The sequence below is a fragment of the Bufo gargarizans genome, chromosome 4 (genome assembly GCF_014858855.1).
Source record: "Bufo gargarizans isolate SCDJY-AF-19 chromosome 4, ASM1485885v1, whole genome shotgun sequence".
Lineage (NCBI taxonomy): Eukaryota > Metazoa > Chordata > Amphibia > Anura > Bufonidae > Bufo > Bufo gargarizans.
In genome coordinates, this window is record NC_058083.1 from 106,537,932 (window position 1) to 106,557,031 (window position 19,100).

The 19,100-nt window shown below is 45.1% G+C and overlaps 1 protein-coding gene across 2 annotated transcripts in view; it reads right to left on the reverse strand.

Moving 5' to 3' along the window:
• The window catches only part of PLEKHB2 (pleckstrin homology domain containing B2), a 63,138-nt gene that overhangs the window by 17,380 nt on the left and 26,658 nt on the right, over positions 1-19,100 (reverse strand). For both annotated transcript variants that reach the window (XM_044290174.1, XM_044290173.1), the window contains exons 2-3: positions 10,863-10,910; positions 3,688-3,840 (exon numbers count right to left, since the gene is read on the reverse strand). In XM_044290174.1, coding sequence (XP_044146109.1) covers positions 3,688-3,840; positions 10,863-10,899 — 190 coding nt within the window. In that variant the 5' untranslated portion in view covers positions 10,900-10,910. The remainder of the gene's footprint in view (positions 1-3,687; positions 3,841-10,862; positions 10,911-19,100) is intronic.

Below are 19,100 nucleotides of genomic sequence, written 5' to 3' on the forward strand. Positions count from 1 at the left end.
TTCTTCCGGCATAGAGCCCCGACGACGGAACTCTATGCCGGAAGAAAAGAACACAGATGTGAAAGAGCCCTTAGATCTTGATAGCTAGTCCGTCTCAAAGTGTGGTGGGTGCTGGAGGCTATTAACCCCTTTCCACAAGCAGTACAGTCTTAGAGCCATAAACGTGTGTTACATTACTGTCTGAATTCAGCAGAGCCCTCATGGTTCTAGACCAGGGGTGCACAACCTGCGGCCCGGGGGCCACATGCGGCCCTCGATACCATTCTGTGCGGCCCCCAAACATCTGGTAAAAGACATGTATATCTATGTCTTATGGCTTTTTACATGTATCTTTCATGTATTCTCCTATTAGATGGGAGTCCTGGAACTGTAACTAAACATTTATAGAATATACTGTATGTTCAATATGCCAAAAATACAGTATTTCAGTTGGTAATACCCCTTTAAGTTTAATTTTCAGCCCTTGGAATTGGTTCAGGCTGACAATGTGGCCCCCAACCAGAAAAGGTTGTGCACCACTGTTCTAGACCATCTGTTCTCTTTTCCACTAGGCTAGTCTCTCAGTTAAGATGTTCTCTGGCAGCTGTGTGTGTTAAATGTGAATTTCCTTGTAATTTTCCATGTTCACCAGCATGTGGCAGCAATGGATTGGTAAGGAGCTAGCTACAGTTTAGTATATCTAGGCTGGAATAGATCATTCCAGCTTAGCTCCCCCTCTGTGGAGGTGTAGACTGTTCCCACATCCTGCACTTGGGTGGAGAAGGAAGTTAGAAAGGAGTGTAGCCCACCCCCTGCTATGGTAGCCCACCAGGATCTGGTCTCGGCTGAGACATTGATCACCACCCCAGCCTGAGCCCTGCAGTCTCAGCTGGATGACAAGATAGTAGATGACCTCCAGAGTTCCAGGATGAAAGCATTCCCTGAGAATATATCTGTGAGTAAGGTCCAGAGACCTAGGAGAAGCCATATTCCTCTTCAGCTAGTCAGTCCCCATACAGCAGAAGATAGAGAGAAGTGCAGAAGCTAAATTCCTGCCACAGTTTTAGAGCTACTAAGCAGACATCTTTTCCTGCAAGTTTCAGATTTATAGAGCAGAAGATTCATTCCTGCCAAACATTGCCAAAGCCTGCTGGGACCTAAGACCAAAGCCTTACATTGATTGGATGAAAGTTATCTTCAGTAAAGTACAGTTTGAATTTGTATCTGTATTTTGCCATAGCAATCTGCACCTGCTAGGGGTTGTGCGGGCTGAATCCCCCATATTTTTTCTTCGTAGTATATATTGGAGGCGTGGCGATCTCCGAGCAGTCATGCACACCTGACCAGTTAGTATGCCCTGGAGGCTGGTTTTAAAGTCAGTATAAAACTGAGTCTGCTTACATAGCACCTATGCTGTAGACTGTTCAGGCATGCTAGGGGGTTGTAGTTTTGCAACAGCTGGAGGGCTGCAGGTTGAGCATGACTGCTGTAAAGGAACACATTTTAGCAATTGTGGCAGTGAGAAAAAGTTGTCCAAGGTTCATTGAAAGGGGTTCAGGCAGAAACCCTTCAGCGCCACTGGCCAGCCCCTTCCTGGCTGCTTTGCCACTGCCTGGCCCTGTCAATCAAAGCAGCCAGGGAGGGCCAACCACAGAAAGGACCGGAGCTTGGGTGCAACACAAGCAATTGCGACGCCCTCATTGTACCAAAGGCCTAATTTTCATGTTAAGAAGACATATCATAATGGAGCCTCTGATCAACAAAAGAAAAACATCATTTCTGTCACAAAATTACCTGTCCGGGCTCCAGCAGAGAGATCTTCAGTTTTGGCACGACCGTGTCGGGAGAGACGCACTGCAAAGCCACGCCCCCTGGTGACGCGACAGCATCCCTACCAACAGGATGCAATGCTCTGTTTCTCTCCATAAGCGGACATATGCTGGAGGCTCTGTTCCTGTGTGCTGTGTCTGACTAATGGAGCACCAAGTCATGGACCTATCAGGTTCTTATCCTTGGACTCGGTGATCTATTCAAATCCCTTGCTGGCAATTCACCCTTGCCAGTTATATGTTTTTCCTTTCTGTTTACTTCTGTTTACTATTACTTCTGTGTGTGTGTTTGGATAGTTCTTATTGTTATTGGTGCTGGCTTGCCTCTGACCTCCCTCTGTCTTGTGATTCTGTACCATGATATCCATCTGGTTCTGACTTTGGTTTGGCTATTCTGACTACTCTCCGTCCTCTGATTTTGTACCATATTGTCCTCCTGGTTTGACCTATATACATATGACTCTTCTCTGTGTGTTTATTTTCTTGCACTTTAGCAGTAAAGGGATCGTCGACCAGTTGCAGACTTGCCACTTATAGCTTGAACTGAAAGTAGGCAAGGAAAGCAGGTTAGGTCCAGTTAGGGCTTACTGTGTGTATGTGTTTCCCTGCCTACAGTGCTGACAGTTTAATTGAGATGAACTACAGTTATGTGTTTATATGAACAGTTTGATATGGAAGTCGTTAGTGCTTTGGCCTTCAGTAAAGAGGCTTAAGACCAACGCTCAGAGGCTGAAAGCCAAACACAGAGACTAAAGGTCAAAACACAGAGGCTGAAGGTCAAAGTACAGAGACTGTAGGCCAAAGCATGGAGGCTGTAGGCCAAGGCTCGGAGGCTGTAGGCCATATATTAGAGGTTGTATGCCAAAGCTCAGAGGCTGTACACCAACACACAGAGGCTGTAGGCTAAAGCCCAGAGGCTGTAGACCAAGGTACAGAGGCTGTAGGCCAGATCCCAGAGGTACAAGGCCCAAATGACAATGCAAGATAGAAAATATTGTTAACAAGGTCTCGATCTCCTTGTTGAACACAGGAGACATCCCAAATGACCTGCAGTGATCCCATATTAAGGTCTAGACCAACTCTTATAGGTATAGGATAACCTTTACCAGTAGAGAGAAGACAACTATAACTAATCTGAAGAATAACACAGCAAGCCTGGATTAGATACATGCATTGAGACAACTGGGAAAATATAAATAAGGAATAGCAACGGTTTTAGAAAAATCTGCATTGTAAAGCAAAAGTGACGGTTTGGGTGTGGGGTGCTGACAGATTCTATAAACATTTTTTACCAATGTTTCCATGAAGAAGACTAAGTATTCTTGGGAAAAGATGCAATAGATGACTGTCCTTACAACATCATGCTAAACTTCAGGGTCTGATGGTGAGATGCCCTGTCACCGAGCAGAATAATAAACCAATCAGAGAAAGACATTACGTTTCAAGCGGACAAGTGTCTAGAAGATCATTCAAAGACATTGATTGGAGCTCCAGAAGAGCAAAAATCTGATTAGCTGCCTCAGTTATAGGAGTTTTCCATGATTTAATATTGAGGACCTATCCTCAAGAATCAGGATATGTAATCAATATCAGATTGATGGGGTCCGAGCACTGCTTCAGATCAACTGTTTGCAGTGGCACTTCATACTCTTTGTACTATAAAAAACACAGTGCCGTCCATTGCATAGTGGCTGTACTTGGTATTGCAGCTCAGTCCCATTCACTTGAATGGAACTGAACTGCACAAAGGCTGTGTGACAGATGGACATGACGTCAGAGGCTTATAAAGAGACAGTATGGCTATTAACTATACAAATGCATCAAATCGAATGTGTACAGAACATTATAATGTCTCACAGGCAAGAATAACCATTAATACCTTTGCAGTCATTGCCCCTCCGGATAGAGATACAGTCTAACTGCATGAGGATTTTATCTTCCATGTCTTCTCTCTCCTGATCACTATAATATATTAAGTATCCATTGGACCATAGGTCAAACCAATTTTTCTTCCATCTTTTCAATATGCTGCCTGCGGAGACAATTAAGCTGTCAATATATAGTGTTTGAAACATCCTGGCAATAGTTGTAGTAGTATGTCAGTTCTTTATGTTAAAGGAAACCTGTCACTAAAAAAAAATGCAATCTGTAAGCACCATGTTATAGAGCACGAGAAGATGAGACGATTTACGGTACATATACAGGTCCTTCTCAAAAAATTAGCATATTGTGATAAAGTTCATTATTTTCTGTAATGTACTTATAAACATTAGACTTTCATATATTTTAGATTCATTACACACAACTGAAGTAGTTCAAGCCTTTTATTGTTTTAATATTGATGATTTTGGCATACAGCTCATGAAAACACAAATTTCCTATCTCAAAAAATTAGCATATTTCATCCGACCAATAAAAGAACAGTGTTTTTAATGCAAAAAAAGTCAACCTTCAAATAATTATGTTCAGTTCTGCACTCAATACTTGGTCGGGAATCCTTTTGCAGAAATGACTGCTTCAATGCGGCGTGGCATGGAGGCAATCAGCCTGTGGCACTGCTGAGGTGTTATGGAGGCCCAGGATGCTTCGATAGCGGCCTTAAGCTCATCCAGAGGGTTGGGTCTTGCGTCTCTCAACTTTCTCTTCCCAATATCCCACAGATTCTCTATGGGGTTCAGGTCAGGAGAGTTGGCAGGCCAATTGAGCCCAGTAATACCATGGTCAGTAAACCATTTACCAGTGGTGTTGGCACTGTGAGCAGGTGCCAGGTCGTGCTGAAAAATGAAATCTTCATCTCCATAAATCTTTTCAGCAGATGGAAGCATGAAGTGCTCCAAAATCTCCTGATAGCTAGCTGCATTGACCCTGCCCTTGATAAAACACAGTGGACCAACACCAGCAGCTGACATGGCACCCCAGACCATCACTGACTGTGGGTACTTGACACTGGACTTCAGGCATTTTGGCATTTCCCTCTCCCCAGTCTTCCTCCAGACTCTGGCACCTTGATTTCCGAATGACATGCAACAGTCCAGTGCTGCTTCTCTGTAGCCCAGGTCAGGCGCTTCTGCCGCTGTTTCTGGTTCAAAAGTGGCTTGACCTGGGGAATGCGGCACCTGTAGCCCATTTCCTGCACACGCCTGTACACGGTGGCTCTGGATGTTTCTACTCCAGACTCAGTCCACTGCTTCCGCAGGTCCCCCAAGGTCTGGAATCGGTCCTTCTCTACAATCTTCCTCAGGGTCCGGTCACCTCTTCTCGTTGTGCGGTGTTTTCTGCCACACTTTTTCCTTCCCACAGACTTCCCACTGAGGTGCCTTGATACAGCACTCTGGGAACAGCCTATTCGTTCAGAAATTTCTTTCTGTGTCTTACCCTCTTGCTTGAGGGTGTCAATGATGGCCTTCTGGACAGCAGTCAGGTCGGCAGTCTTACCCATGATTGCGGTTTTGAGTAATGAACCAGGCTGGGAGTTTTTAAAAGCCTCAGGAATCTTTTGCAGGTGTTTAGAGTTAATTAGTTGATTCAGATGATTAGGTTAATAGCTTGTTTAGAGAACCTTTTCATGATATGCTAATTTTTTTAAATAGGAATTTTGGGTTTTCATGAGCTGTAGCCAAAATCATCAATATTAAAACAATAAAAGGCTTGGACTACTTCAGTTGGTGTGTGATGAATCTAAAATATATAAAAGTCTAATGTTTATCAGTACATTACAGAAAATAATGAACTTTATCACAATATGCTAATTTTTTGAGAAGGACCTGTATAACCTTTTTTTTTTTTTTTGTGGTGGTGGGGAGATTCAGTAAAATCTGTAATTATACATTCATATGTTTGCTTTGTCCGCCTCCTGTGAACAGCTAGTGAGAGTTCACATCTCCGCTTCATTTTCCATTCTGATCTCAGATGGAAATGGCTCAAACAGATGGCAAATGTGCAACAGGATCTGTTAGTTTTTTTCTACAGGATTTTGTAAAAAAAATAAAAAATTATCCTGTACCTAACTGATGCACAGGATAGTTTATTTTTTTCCTTAATTTTTTAATGGATTCAGGTTTTTTCCTGTTATTCTAACAGATCAGAAGAATGGAAAATGAAACAGAGATGTGAATTCTCCCTATGGGCTCCTGCACACGAACGTACTGCTTCCGTGCAGTTACGTGCCTCCGTTCTGCACCGTACCTTCCGAATTGAGGATCCATTCTAGTAAATAGGTCCGCATTCGTGATACGGTTAGTACGCGGCCGGTGCCAATATGTTGCGGACCCGCTGTTTGCGAGCTGCAATAGGGGCTTGGCTGGCACACATTCGTGTGCATGAACCCAAATTCTGTCGCCTTCTTCACCTAACTGAGCAGTTTTAAAGCGTGCTTAGTTTAATACACTGGGTCACTTAAGAAGAAAAACACTGCATATCCTCAAGGCTTGTCAGAACCACCGTGGTCTGCACTGAAGCATCTGCTTGGAAAGTACCACTGGTTGTCACCTTCTTTCTCTACACAGATGGGGAAATGAACTTGAAATATGGAGTTTTATTGAAAACTTTGTTCTGAATTTTGGAGAACATGAAAATAGCTTTTATGGGAATGAAATGGCTTTTATGGGAAATGACTTTTTAAAGAAAATATTTAGTATGGGCGACTTCATCTCTAATTGCAGGCCATAAGAACGGTAGGTTTACATGCTTACAGGATTCTTAGTTCAACATACTGGGTCATTTAGGAAGGAAGAAACACTGCTTGAGAATGTCTCTGCATATCCTCAAGGGTTGCAAGAACCACCGTGGTTTACGCAGAAGCAGGGGCATAACTATAGGGAAAGCAGGGGAATCTTCTGCTTTGGGGCCCAAACTCAGAAGGGGCCCACCCAGAAGGAGGACTAAAAGATTTTAATGTCAAGGCCCCCATAACAGTATTATACAATGACGATATATACAGTGACACCAGACTCGGACTGGCCCACAGGGGTACAGGAGAATCCCCCGGGGGGCCCCTGAGCAAGGTGGGCCCCTAGTCTCCCACCAGCTGCACAAGTGGCACAGAAAACCTTAGATTTAATGCACTACATACATATATTCAATGTATAGCATCTCAACCAGCCTATGTTCATATAAAAAACTTGGTATATTATTTATTATATTTGAATGTATCCATATGGTGGGCCCCCAAAATACATTTGCTGGTGGGCCCTAGGTACCCCAGTCTGACACTGAGTGACACTGTAGGAAATGGATGGAGAGGCTACTGGGTTTGGTCTGAGAGAGTTATCTTGACTAGCCACAAGAGAGGAGGGTTTTAACAGGAGGAGGTGGTTGCGAAGAAGTTTCTTGGGGGGGCCCAATCAAAAATTTGCTGTGGGGCCCAGTCATTTCTAGTTACGCAACTGTGCAGAAGCACCTTGTTGGAAAGTACCAGCTGTTGTCACATCCTTTCTCTACACAGAAAGTAACATAGTAACATGGTTTATAAGGCTGAAAAAAGACATCTGTCCATCTAGTTCAGCCTGATGGAAAAACTGATGACGACTTTTAGGTGAAATTTTTAAAGAAAATATGTAGTATGAACAACCTCATCTCTAATTGCAGGTCCTGAGAACTGTAGAATTACATGATAACAGTGGTCCACTAGAGCAGAGAACCATGTCTGATGATGATCTTGCCCAGGGAAGCCCAACCTCCGGCCCTCCAGCTGTTGCAAAACTACAACTCCAGCATGTTCGGACAGCCTACAGCTATCAACCTACAACAGGGCATGATTGGAGTTGTAGTTTTACAACAGCTGAAGGTCTACAGGTTGGGCATCACTGTTCTTGCCAAAAACAGCCATTAGCTAAATATGCCCAAAAAGGCCTAGGGAAAGAGATTGGGGAAATTTATAATTCCATTTGCACCAGAAAAAAGCGGCAAATTTTGGCATGGTTAGCAATGTTAAGTAAGTGTATGCCAGATTTATCAACTGCGATAAAGTAAAGTAAAAAAAATGTGGAATCGTATTGCAGTAGGGAGATGGCATACAGAAACCGGAGTAATATTTTGAGACAAAAAAGTTATGTTGAAAGATGTGGCAAATTTATCAAATACTGTGGGCACAAGTTACGGCAACGCAGACTCAAGCAAAACTGACTACGGCTAGTTGCACACTAGTGTCAGCAGCAGTTTTCTTCAGGACGATTCTCGACATGTTTGCCAGAATGTGGCCGGATCACCGCTGGTCCCCATTATACTGAATAGGGTCGGACAGAGCCTTACAAACCTCAGACATTGCCGGAGTGCCCAGTGGTCCGACAGGCTATTCCCTGCTGGATCTCTGACACTTGTGTGCAACTAGTCTTATAAAATTCTGTTCATGATAAATTTCATCTTGGAACAGTAGAGTGAACTGTAAACTATTGGGTCGCAGTGTAGTGGTATAACTATAGAAACATAGAATGTGTCGGCAGATAAGAACCATTTGGCCCATCTAGTCTGCCCAATATACTGAATACTATGGATAGCCCCTGGCCCTATCTTATATGAAGGATGGCCTTATGCCTATCCCATGCATGCTTAAACTCCTTCACTGTATTTGCAGCTACCACTTCTGCAGGAAGGCTATTCCATGCATCCACTACTCTCTCAGTAAAGTAATACTTCCTGATATTACTTTTAAACCTTTGCCCCTCTAATTTAAAACTATGTCCTCTTGTAGCAGTTTTTCTTCTTTTAAATATTCTCTCCTCTTTTACCTTGTTGATTCCCTTTATGTATTTAAAAGTTTCTATCATATCCCCTCTGTCTCGTCTTTCTTCCAAGCTATACATGTTAAGGTCCTTTCCTGGTAAGTTTTATCCTGCAATCCGTGTACTAGTTTAGTAGCTCTTCTCTGAACTCTCTCCAAAGTATCAATATCCTTCTGGAGATATGGTATAATAGTGGATACGGGTTTACCTGGTGAGGATTTCATGCCTCCTGCCTGACTGTGACAAATGTAGGGTCATCAGTGTTGGAGGACAAAGTGAGGCAAGCAGAAAATCAGGACATGGGAATATCTCAACACAGGATACTATTTGATCTAATAATGCTATGAACGCCCAGAGCAACATTTCACCTTGTAATGTTGTATTTGAAGGATTTTTATTATTATTATTTATAATATGGAACATACATGATTCAACAAGGTGCTGATAGCATTCTTTAGAAATGTTGGCCCATATTGATAGGATAGCATCTTGCAGTTGATGGAGATTTGAGGGATGCACATCCAGGGCACGAAGCTCCCGTTCCACCACATCCCAAAGATGCTCTATTGGGTTGAGATCTGGTGACTGTGGGGTCCATTTTAGTACAGTGAACTCATTGTCATGTTCAAGAAATCAATTTGAAATGATTTGAGCTTTGTGACATGGTGCATTATCCTGCTGGAAGTAGCCATCAGAGGATGGGTTCATGGTGGTCATGAAGGGAGGGACATGGTCAGAAACAATGCTCAGGTACCCCGTGGCATTTAAATGATGGCCAATTGGCACTAAGGGTCCTAAAGTGTGCCCAGAAAACATCCCCCACACCATTACACCACCACCATCGGCCTGCACAGTGGTAACAAGGCATGATGGATACATGTTCTCATTCTGTTTACGCCAAATTCGGACTCTACCATTTGAATGTCTCAACAGAAATCGAGACTCATCAGACCAGGCAACATTTTTCCAGTCTTCAACAGTCCAATTTTGGTGAGCCCGTGCAAATTGTAGCCTCTTTTCCTATTTGTAGTGGAGATGAGTGGTACCCGGTGGGGTCTTCTGCTGTTGTAGCCCATCCGCCTCAAGGTTGTGCGTGTTGTAGCGTCACAAATGCTTTGCTGCATACCTCGGTTGTAACGAGTGGTTATTTCAGTCAACGTTGCTCTTCTATCAGCTTGAATCAGTCGGCCAATTCTCCTCTGACCTCTAGCATCAACAAGGCATTTTCGCCCACAGGACTGCCGCATACTGGATGTTTTTCCCTTTTCACACCATTCTTTGTAAACCCTAGAAATGGTTGTGCGTGAAAATCCCAGTAACTGAGCAGATTGTGAAATACTCAGACTGGCCCGTCTGGCACCAACAACCATGACACGCTCAGAATTGCTTAAATCACCTTTCTTTCCCATTCTGACATTCAGTTTGGAGTTCAGGAGATTGTCTTGACCAGGACCACAACCCTACATGCATTGAAGCAACTGCCATGTGATTGGTTGACTAGATAATGGCATTAATGAGAAATAGAACAGGTGTTCCTAATAATTCTTTAGGTGAGTGTATAGGGCTCTTTTACATATACAGTATGCAGCTGAACAGGAAGACTCCGGAACACATCCAGTCACGGACGGACTGGGAACATAAAGTGGCCCTTGAAAAAAAAGTAAAAGTGGCCTCATGTTGTAGGCGGGTCCAAATTACTAGAAGGTGGGGCAACAGAAGTAATTGGCGCCAGCAATGCCATAGTGCAGGACAGAATACCACCCTAGCAGAACCAGATACCAAAGTGCGTCACTAAATATTTTATCAGCAAAACCAAACACCACAGTGCAGCTCAGAATACTGACACTCGCCCCACAGGATGAAGCTGACGAGGTCCTGAGGATGGCAATATAATTGAATTCAGGAGGACACCTGCGGCTGCTGGTCAGGTACATAAGTGCTTGATGCTCCTACATTAATTAATGGTGAGAGTATCAGATCTGTATATACCTGGCTGAAGGCCAAGAGGAGGGATTAAGTGGCCTCCTGGGCATTGGCCCACCAGGAAATTTTCCTGGAAAGGCCTATGGCCATTTTGCCTATGCATCCAGTCAGGACCTGAGTGGAAGAGCCAGTATCCAGTCCCAGGGGTTATGTGACCACAGTGGAAACAGCAGAAATGGAGGTGCAACAGAGATATAAGTACTGAGAAGACTATCTTCCTTTCACAGATATGAACACAGGGGGATTTTCACCAAAGCCTGGAAAACCCCTTTAATATATAAAAATGCATGCAGCAACATAATAATAACCCCTTTATAAAGATCACTGTAAGTGCACATACCACATTACTTACTTTGCCGTAGCAGCCAGCCACTTTTTACATAAGCCATATCTTCAACTTCTGTAAAAAAATAAAAATAAGATATTGTCAATAAGATGGAGAATAAATTACCTATTTGTAGCATTAAGTTAAGCTGAAGACAGATCAGACCACCACATGTCTCTGCTCTGTCCAGATAACTAACACAAGCATGTGAATTGTATATGAAGAACATAACACATGCATGTGAATTGTATATGAAGAACATAACACATGCATGTGAATTTTGTATGAAAAACATAACACAAGCATGTGAATTTTGTATGAAAAACATTGGTGAAAGGAAAAACTGACTTTGTTTCCCATAACAACAATTTGATTCTTTCTTTTTCCACAGGAGCAGTTCTGTTTCTGGCAGACCTGGGTTGTTCATGTATGATATGGATGGCCAGTCACCTGAATTTCCACTTCAGCAGCTTCTAGAGCAGTGGTTCTCAACCTAGGGGTCGCGACCCCTTTGGGGGTCGATCGGCCCTTTCCAGGGGGTCGCCTGAGGCTTCCTATTGTGGGTCGCCCGCACAACGGCAGCGGCCCCTTATCCTCGTGCACAGGAAGTGATGTCCTATCACTGCCTGTGCTTGAAGGAGCCTGACGTCTGGACGGGTAAGTCAGGCCGCCTGTCTGCTGAGGTCCAAGTTTTTTCGTTAATGACACCGCCGCTGAGCACCACTGCCACCAATGATTTAATTGAGCCTGACTGAGCCTGGCTAATTTTATTTTAATTATTTGGCTGAGCAAGGCTTAATTTATTTGGGGGGACACGAAGCACCGCTGATTTATTTATTTGGGGGACCCTGAGCACTTCTGATTTATTTATTTGGGGGAGACCTGAGCACCATTGATTTATTTATTTGGGGGGGGACCTGAAGCACCGCTGATTTATTTATTTGGGGGACCCTGAGCACTTCTGATTTATTTATTTTGGGGACCCTGAGCACCATTGATTTATTTATTTGGGGGAAACCTGATGCACCACTGATTTATTTATTTGGGGGTACCCTGAGCACCGCTGATTTATTTATTTGGGGGAGACCTGAAGCCCCGCTGATTTATTTATTTGGGGGACCCTGAGCACTTCTGATTTATTTATTTGAGGGGTACCCAACATTTTGTCTTTGTGATTAATTACTCTGCTTTAATTATGTTCAATTTGTAGCAATAAAAATACATCCTGCATATCAGATATTTACATTACAATTCATAACAGTAGCAAAATTAGTTATGATGTAGCAAGGAAGAAAATGTAATGGTTGGGGGTCACCACAACATGAGGAACTGTATTAAGGGGTCACGGCTTTAGAAAGGTTGAGAACCACTGCTCTAGAAGGTATTCTCCCGGGTGGAAACTGAATGGATCCCATTATAGTCAGTGGGGTCTGTTTGCCTCAGCTTACTTCAGTTATGTGTTGAATTCGACACTTTCATTATTTTTGTTGTTCTGCTACTATAATGGAGCAGAAAAATATAAATAACAAATGTTGATGTGAAAGAGGCCTAAGCTGCACCCACAGTTTTATAGAAAAACAATTATAGTACAATAATCTTTTTCCAAAATAGCAGATTTCACTTCTAAACCACAGCACAGACTGGCACGCTTCTACTAGAAGCTACATTCAAAGGCAACAAACCAACCCTGTACAACCACCGATCAGCCATGACATTAAAATCACCTGCCCAATATTGTGTTGGTCCCCCTGATGCCGTAGAAACAGCTCAGATCTTTCAAAGAATGGGCTCCACAAGACCTGTGAAGAATTCCTGTGGTATTTGGCACCAAGATGTTATCAGCAGATCCTTTAATCCAGGTGTGCACATCCTTTTCTGGACCGAGAGCCTTAATATGAGGAATCAGATGATTCTATACAATTAGTACTAGCCTGTCCCTTCTCCTAAGCTTTGTACCATTCCACTGTTCTCTTGGTGGTCTCCACAAGGAGGAACTTTATTTCTTCAGGTCCGTCTCATCCAGCCAACCAGTACCCTGCTCTGTACATTTGGAAAAAACCCACCAAACAGCTGTGTGCAGATGGGGCAGCTGCCCAGAATAGGTGACCCTAGAGAGACAGCTTCCTTCTTCCAAGGAGGAGAGCTACTTTCTAGTCCTCTCTCCCTGGTCATGAAAACCACATGTGAGCAAGAAGAAACAAAGATTGTCTGCCCATAGAAAAAATGGGGATCATGGAACTACTGACATTGTCAACCATCAATTCATCCAGATTTTCTAATTCAGAGTACTGTAATAAATAAACTGTTGATTGATTGGTGAACACTGCATCAAAAAGTCTTCCATAGCACTGCTGATACTTTATTTAATCCTGAATTAGAAAATGCAACCTGCAATGAGAGACTTTTCTTACTCATTGGAATAATAGGTCATCTGCGCCTGCAGCCATACAACAGTAATTGAGACCAATGGCATGCTGTACTAGCTCTCATTGTATGGAAACACACTGTTGTAAAAGCATACACTGACACAAGGCCAATGGTGGATTATCATATGGGCATTTTGGGTGGCTGCCCATGGCCTAAGGCTCCTTGGGGGCCCATTGATGTCCAAAGTGCCTGTCACGAAAAGGGGGTGGGGAAGGTGCAAACTGACTCCACCCACACCTCTGTCCCTGCCTACTTGCACTTACCTGTCCTAGGCAACGGAGCGCAACTGGGCGACGATCCCTAACCTGAGTAAGTGCGGGAGAGACAAACAAAACGGACAAACACAGATCAAGGTCAAACTAGCAAGGTCAAGGCGGTACCAGGGAACAAGTGTAGTGTCCCACTAGGTAAAGGTGGGCACTGCACAGGTTAATGTGTTTCATTGCATTGAATGTCATGTGCATGTTTTCCCCTGTATTATCTGGGTGTCAGGCCTGTCAGGGTGTAGTTTAGCCTCCCAGACGTTAGAGGGAGCTAGAGAGCCCTAGATACATATAGGAAGGCCCAGACACGGAAGAGTTAGTTCATTCCAGGGGACTAGAGGAGTCACTTCGTCCACCTGAAGCTCCTGAGGCTAGGATTAGCTCAGTAGAGACACCCCAGTAGCAGGACAGAACCTCCTGGGAGAAACCCACAGTCATCCACCAGACAAGTAAGAACATCCCAGGGAAAGCTAAGTAACCCTGATGGGCAGACGCATTAGAAAATAAAGCAAGAATCTAATACCTGAGGAAGATATATTTTACCAAGAATTTAAGCCACCATTTAGGCATCTGGGCCTTGGGATAGAAAGCCAGACAGGAGTTCTAGAAGGAACAGTGTACGCTATTTCTAAGGAAAGGTACAACCTGCTTCTGAGTGCATTGTGAATTTACCCTCTGCGTATCTTGCATAATTAATACCTGCCATTTTGTGGAAGAAAGCCTACTTGTGAAACTGTGATTTGAAGGACTGTGTTACCACCTACATGTACAAAGTTGGACTGTTCAGTAAAGTAACGTTTGGTTCACTATACTAGCTGTGTACCTCAATTATTCCAACTATCAACCGGTGTGCCACCGTCAAAGGCACTGGTGTCACGAACCTTAAAGGGACCTTGCCCCAGGCATTCAAAATACCCGTAACATCCAGGGCACCTCATCCACCATCAGGCCTGGTCCCTACATACAGAGTTTGCCCCAGAGGAACCGTGTCTACCTCTCCTTCACTGCCACATGCCTGCCCAGGGTTCTCCAATACAGTGAGTAACCCTCGATTGCCCATAACCGTGACCTCACTTCGCTATACCCTGCAGGTCTGGCGTGTTGCATAAATTGGCGTCACGAACAGGATACGAACATTCCTGCGCCATTGCGGATATAAAAACTGTGTGCTGTAAATTGCCTTAAAGTGACAAGCCCTAATTGTTTTATTGCAAATTGCTGGGCCAAAGTGAACTGTGATAATTGCGGTGTGAAGATTGCATTGTATGGACTATTTTCTGCCGATTTAAGTCACCGCTTGCTGTCAGTGAATAGACAGCCATATTGCCCACTTAACCTGATCGGATGTAGTGGCAGCACTAATGGAGCAAGTGAACTATCTTACTCTAAGTCTAGAGAAGGTGTGCAAGAAGATAGAGGAGTGGGAGAGACCATTGTTACTAGAAGATGAAGGTCCTCCAAGGCTCCCACCTGCATATGGAGATGTATATCCAAAAGAGCCTGATGGGCGACCGAATTACCGGCCCAGAAGTAGAAAACAGCCTGTCTGCCATCACTGCAAGAAATATGGACTTACCGAATCAATGTGCTGGCAGTTAAACGGGTAACCCCTGAGGCAGAAGACCGCCCCTCGGGAGGTAGAACCGTAGGTCCAAAGGATCCAAGCTGGATGCCTAAGTATGTAGGATCCCGTCCGAAAATTAATATATGTATCAACGGGATACCCTTTGAAGCCCTGTTGGACACTGGGTCACAGGTCACCACCATTCAACGGCCTGCCTTTGACAAGTTCTGGGATCCAAGTCTCCTCACCCAGCCACCAGAGTCCTGGCTAGATATCATCGCTAGCAACGGTAAGCCAGTGAAAGTGCACGGGTATTGGGAACCTACCCTTCAGGTGGGAGAAGCCACCCTGCCACAGCAAGGCGTGATTGTGGTACAAGCCGGAGATAAAGGAGGACACCCTGTGATCTTAGGGACTAATGTTCTTAAAAATTGTTACTCCGAGGTGCTTGAAGCATTGAATCAAACCATATCATCAGCCTCACCTGCTTCCAGAAGAGTTATTCAAAAGACTATTAGTGTGCTGTGTGCTCAACAAAGGTTTGCCAACAAGAAAGGAGAAATTTGTACTGTCCGGATCCGGGATAACCGGCCGGTAATTTTGCCTCCAAATTCCCAGATCATCCTGTGGTGCCGTGCTGTATTAGGGATCCAGGGCCAGGACTATCAAGCCCTAGTGGAACCTATTCCTATTAAGGATCATCCCTTTGTACGGACAGCCAAGAGCCTGGTGACCGTGTCTCAAGGTAAAGTGCCTGTTCGTCTAATCAACTTTGGTGATCATCCCGTTACTCTCTTTAAACACTGCCCTGTTGCTCAGCTTTTCCAGGTGTCTTTCCAGGATGTGATCCGTCTGCCTGCCGCGGAGGCGTTCCAGACCGCGCAAAACAGCAGCACCCCAACGACATCCTGGTGGGAAGAACTACATGTGGGGGACGAATCCACCCCAAAGGAGCAACTAGAGGGAATCCTGAAGCTGGTGAAGGAGCACCACCAGGCTTTCAGCAAACACTCCACAGACTATGGGGAGGTCAGTGTGATCAAACACACGATAGCCACTGGCTCTCACCCTCCTATTAAGGAGAGGCACAGACCCATACCACCTACTACCTATCAGTCTGTGAAAGAGATGATACAAGAGATGAAAGACTCTAATATAATCCGGGACAGTAATAGTCCCTGGGCTGCGCCCCTAGTACTTGTTCGAAAAAAAGATGGCAGCATAAGGTTCTGCGTGGATTACAGGAAAATTAATCAGATCACCCACAAAGATGCATATCCATTGCCACGCATTGAGGAGTCCTTGACTGCCCTGGGGTCATCAGCCTATTTCTCCACCTTGGACTTAACCAGTGGGTACTGGCAGGTACCCTTGGCCCCAGAAGATCGAGAAAAGACTGCTTTCACTACACCTATGGGCCTGTTTGAATTCAATTATATGCCATTTGGACTGTGTAATGCTCCAGGAACGTTCCAGAGGCTGATGGAACGTTGTTTAGGCCATAGGAATTTTGAGACGGTACTATTATACTTGGATGACGTCATTATATACTCCAAGACGTATGAGGACCATCTAAAGCACCTGGGTGAGGTGTTTCAAGTTCTTACTAAATATGGCCTCAAAATCAAGCCATCCAAGTGCCACCTGCTGAAACCAGCCGTCAAATATCTCGGGCACGTTGTCAGTGCCGAAGGAGTACAGCCTGATCCTGATAAACTTGCTGCTGTCCGTAACTGGCCTACTCCTACGACCGTGAAAGAGGTGAGAAGCTTTCTCAGTTTTGCAGGGTATTATAGGTGATTCATCCCGCATTTCGCACTAATTGCGGATCCCATCCAGGAACTCTTGAGGGGGCATCCAAAAAAGAGCCCAAAGACTCCTATTCCTGTTGAGTGGAATGAAGAGAGGGAAATTGCCTTCCAACTCCTAAAGAAGAAGTTGACTGAACCCCCTGTTCTGGGTTACCCAGATTATCAGAAGCCATTCCACCTCTACACAGATGCCAGTAAAAGAAGCCTGGGGGCCGTGTTGGCTCAAGTGCAAGATAACAAAGAAAGGGTAATTGCCTACGCCAGCAGATCCCTGAAGGGAGCTGAGAAGAATGACCAGAATTACAGTTCTTTCAAGCTGGAGTTTCTTGCCTTAGTGTGGGCTGTGACCGAAAAGTTCAAGGACTATCTCGCCGCCACACCATTTGTTGCCTTCACGGATAATAACCCCCTGGCGCATCTGAATACAGCCAAATTAGGGGCACTGGAGCAAAGATGGGCCTCCCGCCTGGCCAACTATGATTTTACTGTGAAGTACCGGGCAGGCCGCTCCAATGATAACGCTGATGCTCTGTCACGACTCCCCACTACCGAAGCCCCAGATGAACCGAAAGATGCCTGGGAAGAGGTGGAGATGCCAGCGTTCTATAATAAATTTACCCAGCAGGATAATATACGTACTGAAGATTCCCCTGCTGCTGATCCTTCCTCATCAGATGGTCCTGAGTCCAGAGGCGATCAAGAAAGATGGATTAAGCTCCAGTCCGAAAGTAGAGTCCTCGGTGAACTGCTTGACTTCCTTACCAGTGGGAAAATCCCTGAGAGGATCCGCAGGAAGAGTGCAGACCCAGAGCTAGTGAGACTGTGGAGACATCGCCATCAACTATTCCTTCAAAAGGGCCTGTTGCTCAGAAGGAGTCTGGATCCAGTGTCCTATGATAGAGTGTATCAAATTCTCCTGCCACGTCGGGATGCCAGCCTGGTGCTGGATATGTACCACAACCAGTCCGGACACTTCGGTGTGCAAAAGACTGAGGCCACCATTCTCAGAAGATTCTATTGGATTGGGATGAGAGAAGATATTGAGAAATGGTGCCGAGAATGCACTGCCTGTGCTGTGGGGCGGACTGAACGCCATGACCAGAGGGCGCCTCTCCATCCTATTGTAAGTAAGACTCCTTTAGAACTTGTTGCCATTGATCATGTAAAGTTAGAGCCGAGTCGCTCAGGGTATACATATGCCATGACTATAATTGATCACTTCACCAAGTTTGTCGTAGCAGTGCCTGTGAAAGACCTGACAGCTAAGACCACAGCGGAGGCGTTCTGGAAGCATTTCCTGCTGCCCTACGGCTGCCCAGAAAGGATCCTCACCGATCAAGGGTCTGCGTTTGAGTCACAGCTGTTTCATGAGATGTGCCTGCTACACAACTGCCAGAAGGTCCGGACCACCGCTTATCATCCGCAAGGTAACGGACTCTGTGAGAAAGTGAATAAGACTCTCATTGAAATGCTGAGAGCAGTACCCCCTGAGACAAGGGGAGATTGGCCTACTCTGTTGCCGCAGCTTATGTACACTTACAACAACACCATCCATTGTTCCACCGGTTACACCCCGTTCTATTTGATGTTCGGCCGACAAGGGAGATTGCCTGCGGACCACTCCCTAGGGGTACAGGTGCCGGATGAGATCAACCCACTGCCCAAGACTGATTGGGTAGTGGAGCACCAAAGGCGTCTTTTTAATGCTAAGGAGATTGTCCAGGAACGGATGGAGATTGTTCGAGAAAGGCAACAGAAGGACTATGACCAGACTGCCCATGCGTGACCCCTGGCTCTGGAAGACAAGGTATGGTTGAAAAACAACCACCGGACCAGCAAGTTGGACAGCAAATGGGAAAGGATTCCCTACCTTATTACTGCCATACCCAATGCTGCGGCCCACATTTACCAGGTCTCCAGGGAAGGAAAAGGTCCCCAAGTTGTTCACAGGAACCGCCTCAAGCTCTGTATAGAAGGAGAACCAGCGGCAGAGGAGATGGAGCCTACCGAGGAAGAGTTGCCAGCTCCACCTATGGACCCTATGCAGGCTGTGGAGAACCTGATCCGCGATAAAGAGCCGCTCCACTGGGCCCTCACTCCCTGGCTGAATTTACTGGTTCCTGCTCCTGTTCCTGTTAGCCCTCAGCCTCAGGACACCGTACCCCAGAGAGCTCCTGAAGAAGCTCCAGAGGCAATGGGC